Source organism: Anabrus simplex, chromosome 3 (genome assembly GCF_040414725.1).
Source record: "Anabrus simplex isolate iqAnaSimp1 chromosome 3, ASM4041472v1, whole genome shotgun sequence".
Taxonomy (NCBI): Eukaryota; Metazoa; Arthropoda; class Insecta; order Orthoptera; family Tettigoniidae; genus Anabrus; species Anabrus simplex.
The window spans coordinates 361,325,566-361,339,577 of record NC_090267.1 but is presented as its reverse complement, the minus strand read 5'-3'; the positions used below and the strand labels follow the sequence as shown (position 1 = coordinate 361,339,577).

Genomic DNA, 14,012 nt, shown 5'->3' with positions numbered 1-14,012 from the left:
TTTACAATTTTGTTATTCTCCTAAAAATGTCCTTGTTAATTTTAATCTCAGGGTGGTGATGATTAGTATTTCAACCCTCAGAGTAGCTGGTCGAATGTTAACATGTTCCAGAATGACTAGACACAGTGGATCTTTGCAAATTTTCCTAGGGTTCCTAATTTAGGTGACCAGGCAGTTAAGGGCATGCTTCCTGCAATGATGTGTTGGTACCATAGAAGTACCTCAGAACAAATTGGCCTCTGAGATCGTTGGATAGCAAGATGAAGAGAGTTTCCAGCTTACCTCAACATGCTGTCATCTACTTATCTGCTGCTCCTGTCTGCCTGCCTTGTACATGTTGTCTGTCAGTTGTCATAAGTATAACCCTTCTCTCCCCCCCCGCAGCAACAACTGTCACTCCAAAATTAAAGTTTTCACAAGCTAACACCTCTTCTTACTAAACAGAATGGAAACCGAAGCTCACAGAACTGCAGTTGACAACCCGTTCCATTTTTAACACAGTGCTAAGGAAGATAAAACTGAAAATGTTCTTAAAAAAACAGTTTATTTATTTATTTTTTTTTTGCTAGGGGCTTTACGTTGCACCGACACAGATACGTCTTTTGGCGATGATGGGATAGGAAAGGCGTAGAAGTTGGAAGGAAGCGGCCGTGGCCTTAATTAAAGTACAGCCCCAGCATTTGCCTGGTGTGAAAATGGGAAACCACGGAAAACCATCTTCAGGGCTGCCGATAGTGGGATTTGAACCTACTATCTCCCGGATGCAAGCTCACAGCCGCGCGCCTCTATGCGCACGGCCAACTCGCCCGGTACAGTTTAGTTTAATAAAATATGTCATATGTTAAGTCTTTACTTAAAAATCCAATACTGTGTGTAGCCACCAATCATCTAAAGGCTCTGTTCGGGACATTTCACTATTACTTTCATCAAATTTATTGCCGCTCCCCATATCATAAATTCTACTGCTGTCACCTTTGTCATTGGTTATTTTGATGGTTTCCATTTTCCCTTCCTTTATTCCTTCCCGTTCATAGTACAGTAAAACCTCGTTAATTCGAAGTCGTTGGGACTCAAAAATCAGACTTCGAATTACGTGATTTCGAATTAACCGCCAATTCGCAATTCAGAAGTACCAATCCTTGCCGCGTTAGGAAATATTCTAAGGCCCGTTACTGCATGCAGTAAACCTTGATTCAGTTTAAACCTTTCAAATGCTATGAAAAAAGAAATATTTCCTAAATTTATCCAAAAATGTGCATTTACAGTCATACCTGCCAACCCTTCTGATTTACTCGGAAACTTTCCGGTTTTTAACTCGTCTTCCGATTTTCCGATTTATTTTTACTTCTTCCGATTTTTTACTAATATAACCTCTAGTAAGGCCAATACTCTTCCCCTAGGATAAAGGATAAATTCTTATGTGCTTGTTAATTTATGAAACCCAATTTTCAAGCGTATTTATTTGCTGCTTTATTTCGTGAGTGTTTCATCCGTCGCCTTCGTGTATCGTGTTTCCCGCTCACCACAGCAGCTTGTGCGCTTTATACAGCTGGGGATTCGGGACGGCAATCGTCCTGTAAGCAAGAGGCTAGCGCACGCTAACGACTCAGTTAATCGGGACGAAAGAATTAGTTTGTTATTGCGTTGTTCGCGCGCTGTTAACATTTCTGTGCGTAGTTACGTCGGAGTTGTAGGCCACGTGTTTTTCCTTGCATTTCTATGCTTTCCTCCTGTGTCAAAGTCGTATGTTAATAATGTATGGGACATATTGAATTGTTTTGTATGTGGTAGTTTCGCGTATTTAAATGCATAATTTTAATGACTTGAATGTTTTTAAAGGGGTTGTGTCGGTGACAGTTTCTGGTATTTTCTTTTCTCGTTATGGCCAAAAAATATAACAAACGTTATCTCCAAGTGTTCAGTGACGCCTATAAATTTCCGTTCATTTTACCGGCTATAAAAAGACTCTACCGTATTTTCTCGCGTAATTGATGCCATTGCATAATTTACGCATCCCAATATTTTTGGGTGCAAAGTGGAGAAAAAGAAATGTTCACGTATTTGACGCACCCACAACTTAGAACATCCATCACTCAGCTCCGGATGCGTTTCGAAATAGATGTCAACTACTCAAGTAGCAGGTTTCCTATTGCGAAAGCGGGTATTCCAAATACAGGGCAACGTGCTGTTATAGCCGGCACTCGGCAGGAGTTCCCACTGCACTAGTTTTACGAGTGTTTCGGATACGGGATATTCTGTGATCTCAAAATTGTTTGTCAGTCCACAGTATTCGATTAATACTGCATCATACGAACTCGCGGTGATCAGTTTTCGCCGAAACATACGGGAATAGAGCAGCGGGCAGCAAGTATTCAGTGTCCAAATGAAACATGCGCTACCGCGGTAACAGAAGTGCACTTCAAGCGGCCAACAAGTCTCGCAGAGCATTTCGCGGACCAAAAAGCGGCATGTTTCCGCAAGTAGAGGATTACATATCTGCTTAATTGTATGATTTTGTTACGCAATGTTGGATAAGCCGTTTCTCAGAAATACTGTATATTTAAGAATGAGAAATAGCCGCGGCACATGAAATCAATGTCTCGGATTTGAAGGTTAGCCGAGGCTTGATTAATTTATGGAATTTCTCTTCGACGGAGAACAACATTATGCCAAAAAGTGACGAATGATTTCAACCATTTTCATCGCTTTGTGATTGAGAAGCGTAAAATGAAGGAATATTCCATCTCCCTTGTAGGAACCGCAAATCAGACGCCAATCAGTTTCCATATACCACAAAGCCGAACAGTCGATAAGAAAGGAGCATACAGTGTTATCGTACGCGCTACTGGAAGCAAAAAACAACGATGTACTGCAGTGCTTGCTGTAACAGCTGATGGCAGAAAGCTTGCACCTTACATTGTTCCAAAACAAAAAACAATGCCTAAAGCAAAATTTCCGCGAGTGATCCACGTTCGTATTCAAGAAAAAGGGTGGATGGATACTTCACTCATACAAGATTGGATACGAACGGTTTGGGGTAATGTAGCAGGGTCCCTCCTTCGACGCCCGCCCCTTCTCGTGTTGGACAGTTTTCTTTTTATGCCGGTATGTCATTCAGGTCGTATTGCTAGCTCGAATTGGGAAGAATATTTTCCAGTGTCGGTACTTCAAACCCATGAGTCTAACTTGTACCCTATTTGACTTTTCAGAAAAAATCTCACGCCGGAATTTTGCGCCAAATGACGATAACCGCAATTGAGTTGAACCAATTGTGTTTGCATTATATTTTATGTATCTTTTAAATGTAAATGAATTGTAAATAATTTGTAAACATCCGAATTCCTTGAATAATTCACGCATCCAAAGTTTTCTCCTTTATTTTTCGTCAAAAAGTGCGTCAATTACGCGAGAAAATACGGTATTATGCATTTTGTTGCGTGTGTCGGTGTGACAAATATTATTAGTTACATAAATGAGAGTGATTAGGTACATTTTCTTGTAACAATTTTTATGTTTTCTTAGTTTAAGATAAATTTAATGGTCAGTTCGCACTGTAACTGTAGATATGTATGCCCTTTATCCTGACCTGTTTTCACGTAGACTATGGTGGAGTATATGTGAGGAAATACAAGAATTAAAAAATCTTCCTATTTTTGGTTTCTAAAAGTTGGCAGGTATGTACAGTATTCAAATAATGCACTTGCATATCTCATTGGCAAATATAACCTCACGCAATGGAAGAACGAAAGGAAAAAAAGCACAATTCAAAGACGAGGAGAAATCTATGCTGGCTCCCATGTGCAAGTGCTTTATTCATTGGAGTACTATACTGTATGCATTTTAGATGCCTTGTATTTACACAGAAAGGACCCGATGCCCTTAAAATCAAACTTTCCTTTGACTCTATCCTTGTACAATTTCCCGCCATGGCACTTCTCTCGTACTTCAGAAATGTAAACACTTGCCGCGTCACAAAGTATTCTAAGACCCATTAATACATGCAATCACCTCGATTCACAGTTTAAACCTTTCTAATGCCATGGAAAAGCTATTTCCGAAATGTATCCAACAAGGTGCATTTACAATGTTCAAATAATGCACTTGGATAAATCACTGACGAACATAACCTCACACAACGAAAGAAAAAAAAAATCGCACAATTCAAAGACGAGGATAAATTATGCCGGTCCCCCTGTGCAAATGCATTATTTTTTGGATATCTGTACTGTTTGCATTTTTAGATGCTTTGTACTGGGATGGAAAGTGCCCGACGCCCTTAAAACATTGTAACTTATCGAACTTTTCTATGACGAGGGGATAAAGTTTCTCGCTTCCATGTGCATTGCAATTGCAACGCACTACAATGACCATCATCCCCGACCCTTGTACGATTCTCCAGCTGGCACTTTCTCCTTTAAAACCATAAGACCGTTTGGGCTCGCATTAAAATAAAGCAATCAATGACAGTATTGTTCGGTGCCTACGAATTTATTATATGAGCCACGCTTTTTCGTCAACTGTCCGCATCGCCAGAGTTCGCGCATTCTGTTTTCCCGCACACTGCCTGTTGCGTGATATTACGGCGTTCCTTAAAAGGTTGAATACAAAAGAATTCCAAATTCATTCAACTTGGCAATCATGAAGCGCACTGTAGACCCACCGAAGTGAGTGTAAGTGCGGAAAGCTACCCCTCCACGTTCCGGAACACGCGTTCTATTATGACGCGGATAAATTTCGAGTTGAAATTACTCTTAACATACTATTGTTTTAAAATGTAAAGGCAGTTTCGAATTAAAAGACTGAATTTCGGTAATGGGGCCGACAATGTACTTCGAATTACGAATTATCCGTATTTCGAATTAAACAATTTAAATAACATGCAAAACTGTATCTCATGTTTCCGGGAATGAGAGCTTCTTCGAATTACGTGGGATTTTGAATTAACCGATTTCGAATTATCGAGGTTCTACTGTAGTCCCTTTCTAGTATCCATAAGGTAACAAACACTAACCCATTTACTTTTTCTGAGTGTCAGCTGGAGATTTTGTAAGACCATCTTGTGATTTTGCTTCTTTAACTTTAGCGTTGGTTGTTTTAAAAATTACTTTATTAGCACCAACCCACTGTTTAACTTCTGCTGTGCAAAACTTAAAGACGAGATAGATAAAGCAACATATCAACTACTTGGTGGAAAAGAATGAAAGAGCGGTAACATGTTGCCAGAGATCTCCTACATGTGCATAGAAACCTGGAATAAGGCCAGCTCGACTATAGCACCAAATGAGTCTGGCCCCACAAAATAAGGCAGCTGAAGGAATGGGACAAGACAATGTGATCAATCAGTGAATTGTTACGGTACACTGTGGTGGTGTTATTCATCACACCATGGCGCGAAGACAACATTTGGATGACTTCATAAGGGGAAGAATCACTGGGAAACTGGAAGGAGGACGAAGTGTGACAAGTGTAGCCCAGGAGTTTGGTATTGCTCACAGCATTCGCGGGCATGGAGAGCATTCTGAACCACAGGCGGGCATGGAGAGCATTCTGAACCACAGGCACTGCTGCCTGAAGGAGAGGAGGGGGTCAACCACGGTCAACTACAACAACAGATGGCCACTACGTTGTGCAACAAGTAAGAAAAAACTCCGTCAAACAATGGATGCAATTGCAACCACATCTAACAGGACTGCAAGGCACCCAATCTCGTGCTCCACAGAGGCATGGTGACTGCATGGGAGTGGTCTGTGTGCCTCACTATCGTTATGTTGTGTTCCATTGAGCCCACACATCGGCACCACTGTATGAGAGCCAAAAGCATCAGGTCTGGACCGATGAGGAGTGAAGTCGCATGCTCTTCTCAGATGGGAGCAGATTCAGTCTGAGTAGTGATTCTACACGTACCCTCATCTGGCAAGAGGTGGGAACACGTAATGCACCCAGGAACATTGTCAAACATGATCAGTTTGGTGTCCCATGTGTTATGGTGTGGGGAGGCGTAACGTTGCATTGGTTTACTTACCTCCAAATGTTTGAACGAGGTACACTCACTGGTCAACGTTACTGTGATAGTGTACTCCTTTCCCATGTGCGTCTTTTCAGGGGTGCATTCAGCCTCGACTTAATTTTTATGGATGACAATGCACGACCGCATCGAACAGCGGAGGTGGAGGAGCTCTTGGAACGAGACGATATTCGGCAAATGGACTGGCCTGCCTGTTCCTCCTAACTTAAATCCCATCGAGCACATGTGGGACATGTTGGGCAGACGTATTGCAGCATGTCCACATGCACCAATGACCATCCAACAGTTGTCAACCGTGCTGGTGAAGGAATGGAACACCCTATCATAAGAACTCCTTGCCAATCTTGTGGCCAACATGGGAACACGTTGCAGAGCATGCATCACTCTCCGTGTTGATCACACACGCTTTTAAGAACCATGTCCCTTTTGGTGTGATGTCCAGGGTACCAGCATGAGTCACAGTGACTCATGTGTAATTTATTGTATCTGTATAAAAGTGTAATTTCTTTTTGTCTCATCACATATTCCTGTCAGCTGCCTACTATACCATACTGCAGAAGTTCTTCCTATGAATGGTTCAAGTTTCATCGAGCTATGTTACTTGGCAGTGACACAACATGCGACAGTTACTTTCATAATATGTAAGTAAGTTTTGCTCAGCAGTATATGGCAATGAGCGGCCATTATTGCATACACTGATCCATACTGTGGATCAGCTTATTTCAAGCAATGGAACATAATGAACTTCAGGTAGGACCGCTAATTAGTTTTACTGACTTTCTTTTCCAAGTGCAAAATAGATTTGAATAAACTGGACCTGAATCCATTACTGTGCATATTATCACCCAGTATAACACCATACTACAACCACTTCCACATGGGAAATCTCGACAGTTTTCTCCTTGTTTAGCTAGCAAGGGAGTTTTAGTGTTCATATGATTACGCTAGGCAGATGTGTTAACATTTCAGTCTGTATAGTATTTCTTCAGTATGTATAGATTTCATGTGTTGGTATTGATAAATTATGAAGAAAATACACTAAAATTGACTGAAGATAATTTATGAAGAATTTACAGTAAATACACTTAATTGCACTACAAAAAAAACCACTAGATGTAAAATGATTAAGTACATACTGATTGTTGTATTGTATTCCTTATAAATGATCTGATTCACAGAAATGACTCAACAGAAATACAGTGGAATTCCGCTATAGCAAGTATGACATATAACGGGAACCCCGTTATAAAGAAAGTTTTTGATTGTCCCTTCAAAATTCCTATATTAAATTGTGTATTATCCTTCAGTTACAGCAAGAGGCCTAATACTGATATATCCGTTATTACGAGCGATTAAGCGTGCACGATTTTTTTCTGTTACCAATATTTATGCACCCCAGTGATTATGTTGCATGTGATCGATCATCTTCGGTATCATTTCCTCGCTATGTCCGCTAGCGGGATCTCTCGTCGACATTCAAAGGTGATATCGGAGTCTATTAGTAATACCCGTCGACTGCTGTTCCGTAAAGAAAATTTGAAATGAAAGAGGAGAACACGTTTTCGTAATAAATGCGTAAATATCGTGTCCGATAACAGTTATTAACTCATTAAAGAAAAATAAAGGCTGAATAAATGCTATAACAGACTTCTACTGTATACTGTATAATTCTGGAGATGTTAGGTCGTGAAGTATTATAAGTACCTGGCACACTCGCCATAAGACCTATCTGTGTTGATGCAACGTAAAACAAATAGAAACAAAAAAAATACCTGGCACAAACTACATTTCTAACAGGGTTTCTCTATCTTGAGTCTAGTTGCTAAGGAGTGACAGCTGCAACTAAAATCTTTGTTATTGCTCTGAAGATGATATTGGTTGCATGTTCAAAACACACCAGCTTATAATAAGTATTACATGACTTAACATTCCCAAAATCATACATTATAAAATCAAGACTGTTTTTTTTTTCTCTAGTACAAACTTTGTTTATACAGTATATGCAAAGCCCTCTGTATCTCTATCTTGCTTCACAAAATAGAAAGAACAAACCAGAGAGAGTACCTTGAGAAAAAAGAGGAGACACATGCTCTGGGATCCACGTTTAACTGCTTTGAAAGTTCCAGTATGTACTGCATACAGATGCACTGATGAGCCACATGTTCCATGAGATCATGTTTCTGAAAGAAATACATAAATATCATATGTGATAAAGAAGTTATCTTTGAATATTTACAGGTTAAAATGCTAGATTAATTCAGGAAACAAATGCAAATCCACTCAGTTTGGCGTCAGGTGCATTACTCTTCAATCAGCGAAGCCAATCTCAAAGGTTTGCGAAGCACTAACTATCAATTCATTTCTGTCACCTAAGAAAATGAAATACAGACTGGTGACAAAAAAAAAAAAAAAAGTGACAGATACAGAATCTAACAAACGGAGTAATGATAATGTTATTGGTTTTATGTCTCACTAACTCTTTTCACAGTTTTCAATGATGCCAAGGTGCTGGAATTTGGTCCTAGCAGGAGTTCTTTTATGTGCCAGTAAACCTACCTACATGAGACTGGCGTATCTGAGCACTTTCAAATACCACTGGACAGAGCGAGGACTGAAAGTGCCAACTTGAGCTCAATGCATCAAACATCTAAGCCACTCAGTCTGACTAACAAAAGAGGTGATTTCAATTACGAAAAGGGACATTTAAAGAATCAATATTATGTAGTGAGACACTGGTTCTCAATAGACGACCCATAGGTCACATCCAGCCCTCAAATGAAAGAAATAAGGTCTGCAGATGGTAACAAAAAATTGTTAGTTGACAGAACACTAAAAGGTGAACAAATTTTACTTAAACATGTCAGGTCTGCAACCTAATAATCTCCGAAAAAACTTTTTTTTTTTGCTAGTGGCTTTATGTCGCACCGACACAGATAGGTCTTATGGCGACGATGGGATAGGAAAGGCCTAGGAATTGGAAGGAAGCGGCCGTGGCCTTAATTAAGGCACAGCCCCAGCATTTGCCTGGTGTGAAAATGGGAAACCACGGAAAACCATTTTCAGGGCTGCCGATAGTGGGATTCGAACCTACTATCTCCCGGATGCAAGCTCACAGCCGCGCGCCTCTACGCGCACGGCCAACTCGCCCGGTCCGAAAAAACTGATGAATCCCTGATTCCAATGTAATGCATATATACTTGGAGAGTTACACCGCAGTCAACCGGAGCAGTTCCCGAGTGGTCACTACACTTGTCTCTGAACCTCGACGACGTGAGTTTGAGTCTCGTCGCAGCTACAGTTTTACATTAAGAAATATGGGTAAGTGGTTCCACCTATTCAATACTACAAAGTTGTGAAGTTATTATTATTATTATTAATAATAATAATAATAATAATAATAATAATAATAATAATAATAATAATAATAATAATGTTATTTGCTTTATGTCCCACTAACTACTTTTACGGTCTTCGGAGACGCCGAGGTGCCGGAATTTAGTCCCGCAGGAGTTCTTTTACGTGCCAGTAAATCTACCGACATGAGGCTGTCGTATTTGATTACCTTCAAATACCACTGGACTGAGCCAGGATCGAACCTGCCAAGTTGGGGTTAGAAGGCCAGTGCCTTAACTGTCTGAGCCACTTAGCCCGGCTGTGAAGTTTTTAATACATCACATATTTATTTGATCTCATTATTGTGACCAGTTTCGACAACTATACTTGCCATCATCAGCCTAAAAAAATTGTTACAAGGCATTCTGAAAACCACACTAATATAATTTTAAAATTTATGTATGTACAATTTGTTCTTAAACAAAGTTTTTGTATTGGGTGTACACCACAAAACTCGTATATTTAAAATACAAAGACTAGAATAATTCTTATGATATACAATACAAGTCATAAATATTATACAATCTTTTGAATATAAAAATAGTAAATGACGTCAAATTGCTTGTAGATGTTATAAAGGTTGATTACAGTATTGAGTTTTGTAAAAAATTCTTCATAAAATATATCTTAATTGGACATTAAATTGGCCTTATTGAATTATAAACATTTTAAAATTATATTTAACATACAGTAAAACTGGCTGATTAGAATATTAAAAGTCATTATAAGTGAGGAAAAATCATATTACAGCACCAATTTTTTTGATAAAAACAGTTCCTCTTGGAATACATGTTAATGAATTATGTACAATGTTTGCATTTGCCCTGATAGTATCTAGAGTATAGTGACTAATATCTTGTGTGGATACAGTAAATTAAATTATATTAAGCCATCTTCCTCTTATTTATTATTTATGCCAAATGGTACTGCTCACGCCATGTGCACTATGCCCTCTATAGCTGTTTGCATTCAAACAATATGTTTGGCAACCCTGTTTTAGTCACTGGAATGTTTGGATTGTTTGCTCTAAATGCTTGTACATTCCAGTCCAGTCTGTATGCTAGTGAGTCATGCCATTATCAATGCTAAAGATGATGATGATTGTTGTTTAAAGGGGTCTAGTATCTAGGTCATCAGCCCCTAATGGTACGAAATGAAACGAAATGTAATAATAATAATAATTAAAATTCACTCACTGACCAAAATTTAAAAGATGATGATGAAAATGATTGTCAATTTAAAATATTCAGTGGATCTAATTTGCGATGTCTTATTTCTTTATAAAATGATTTCCAATGCAACAAAATTAAATAAGGCATTGACTTTTAAAGTGAAATCATATATCTTGTGCAAAATAAAAGTTTAAAAAAAGAACATATTACAAATACACAAATAGTAGATAGAAACAGAGTTAGCAATAAAATTAAAAACAAATAGAAACATAACTTTTAATCATAGGGGAAGGGCCAAGGCAAGTGTTAAAACACGATAAAATAGGCCACTATCTGTCATGAAATGGACGCCAAGGTCTACTGACGGCTCGTCATCTCATAGAATGAGGGGAATGGTAATTGGAAGTTTTACACTATCACACAGATTGGCCAGGTCCATGCTTTCCGTAAGGATATGCCCTAGGGTCAGGTGACTGTTGCAAGTACACACTGGGGGGGCTTCTTCCTTCAGTAAGTAGGAGTGCATTGCTACACCATAGCTGATCCGACGTCAACATAATACCATTGCTTTTCTTTGAGAAACCTAAAGGGAAGTCTTCCATGCCTTCGTAGTTCCTTTAATCGCTCTCAGCTTATTTGAAAGAGGGATGGCTTGCCATTGCACCTCCCAATGGGACATTACCGAATGTCTCAGCTGAGAATGAATATCACAGGCTGGAACCTTGTAAGGCAGCGGGGGTAATCTGACCGCCTCCTTGGCAGCCCTATCAGCTAACTCGTTTCCTGTTACACTCCGTGGCTCGGGAGCCACATAAACGTGATCCTGGTGCTAGCACTCCACCACCCAGCCAGCAGGTCCTGGATCCACTGCACCAGAGATTGCAATGAGCTCAAAGAGTCAGTATACAGCAGAAAGTGCCGACGTTCATTGGACAGCACGCACTGCAGAGCTTCAAGTATAGCACAGAGCTCTGCTGTATACACATTACAGATTTCCGATAGCAGAAAAAAGAAATCTCTTATCAACAATGAACGCACAGCCACAGAAGATGAAGAAGCATGATGTTGTGGCATTCAGGAAGGAGGATAAAATGGTTGCTCTTTCATGGAAGGACAAAAGGACTGTATCAATGTTGAGTGCATGGCACAACATCAGCATGCAACAACACACACCTAAAAGTAGGAAGGATGTAGATCCTATTCTGAAGCCTGTAATGATCTGTGATAACAATGACCATATGGGAGGAGTGGACATATCCGACCACTATACATCAACATATAATTTTGGAAGAAAATCTTACAAATGGTGGCGTAAAGTTTTCTTCTGGTTGCTGGATGTCTGTGTGGTGAACAGCTTCTTATTACAGTAAAGTCTCGTTAATTCAAAGTCGTTGGGGCGCAAAAATCGGACTTTGAATTACGTGATTTCGAATTAACCGCCAACACGTACTTTGGAAATGCCAACCCTTGTGGCGTCACAATATATTCTAAGACCCGTTACTGCATGCAATTAACCTTGATTCACAGTTTAAAGCTCTCAAATGTCATGGAAAAAACAATTTCCAAAATGTATCCAACAAGGTGCATTTACAGTATTCAAATAATGCACTTTGATAACTCACCGGCAAACCACCTCGCACAATGAAATCAAAAGAAAGTAAATGTGATACAAAGACGAGGAGAAATCTATACTGGCTCCCCTGTGCAAGCGCTTTATTCATTGGATTACTGTACTGTATGCATTTTAGATGTCTTGTGCTTGCAAGGAATGCACCCGATGCCCTTAAAACATCGCGGCTTATCGAACTTCCCTATGATGAGGGGAGAAAGTCTCTTGCTTCAGTCCACATCACGACGACAGTACAGTGACTATACTTGCACAATTTCCCGCCATGGCACTTCTAAGACCCATTAATGCATGCAATCACCTTGATTCTCAGTTTAAACTTTTCAAATGCCATGGAAAACACTATTTCAGAATTTTATCCAACAAGGTGCATTTACATTATTCAAATAAGGCTCTTGTATAAAACAATGACAAACATAACCTCACGCAATGAAAGGAAGAAAAACACGATTCAGATGAGAAAAAATTATGCTGGTTCTACTGTGCAAATGCTTTATCTTTTGGATTACTGTACTGTCTGCATTTTTAGATGCCTTGTACTGGCATGGAAAGTGCCCAACGCCCTTAAAACAACGTGGATTTTCAAACTTTCCTATGACAGGGGAAGGAAGTCTCGCTTCCGTGTGCAGTGTGCACTGCTAGCAACACAGTACATTTCCCGGCTGGCAATTCTCTTCCTTAAAACCACAAATCCGTTTGGCCTCAGCATTTAAAAACATAAAACAAACAACGCAGTTTCATCAGCATTGACAATATTGTTTGGTACATATTAACTGATACCACGCTTTTTCACCAACCGTCGGTACCGCCAGTGTTCGCGGATTCTACCTCTCTGCACACTGCCTGCTACGTGATATTGTGGCACTCCTAAAAACGCCTTATTTTTGTTAATTTAGGATGAAGAGGAGGATTTTTAAATGAATGGGTCTGTGTAGACCATCATAAGCCTTTTTGAAATCTATGAATGAAATAAACAGCTGTTTATTCCATTATTAGTTTCAGGCTGAGAATTTGGCCTAATTATATAGTATACATGTTTAAAAAAAATCCCACTAATGAACAAAGAATGACATGTTTCATTCTACAAGAACATCCTCAGATTAAATCGAATCACCTTAAATCATGTGTATATATTATGTACAATACTTGTTTACACTGAATAACCTTGTCAATGATTGTGAATTGGTGATGTTATGAACAATTGAGACAAATTATGACTGTAGTAGTCCACCACAGTCCGCTAAGTAACCTTGAGAAAGTTTTCTGTACTTAACCTAAGCTGCTAATCATTCATTACCTGTAGTGAACAAGTTAAGACTGAAGCCAGTTCCCTTGTTCAGGTCCTACTTGCTATGTAGTGGGGTAAGGGGATGCTGTAAGCAATAACTCTGTTCAGTAGAGAGGGAAGGGGAAGTGCTGTTTGGTCATCTTATGTCTTTATTGTGCATTCGGGAGTAAAAGCAGGAGACTGATTTTGATGAAATAAAAAGTGCAGACTGAATGAAGGATTCTTTGCTTATTAGTGTTTTTTTATAGGTATGTTACAATGTTATACGTATTATAATTGTTTTCAAAAGACTGAAAGGTTTAAAGTTACATTAACTGAATCAACACTGAAAAGTATGGCTTCCTGAAGAAAAAAAAAAAAAAAAAAAAACCCACACAATTTTAAGCCCGATTTTTGCATTCTAACAACTTTGAATTGATGAGGTTTTTCAACTGCCATGTCCCAAGGTCGCTGACCTAATGCTGAATCAAGTTGTGAAGGTAGGTGTGCCAGAGACCCATGGATTCG

The 14,012-nt window shown here is 39.3% G+C and overlaps 1 protein-coding gene across 1 annotated transcript in view; it reads right to left on the bottom strand.

The window, feature by feature from the left end:
• Cdc37 (cell division cycle protein 37) overlaps positions 1 to 14,012 on the bottom strand; it is a 65,778-nt gene that overhangs the window by 22,104 nt on the left and 29,662 nt on the right. The window contains exon 5 of the mRNA XM_067144507.2: positions 8,090 to 8,205. Coding sequence (XP_067000608.1) covers positions 8,090 to 8,205 — 116 coding nt within the window. The remainder of the gene's footprint in view (positions 1 to 8,089; positions 8,206 to 14,012) is intronic.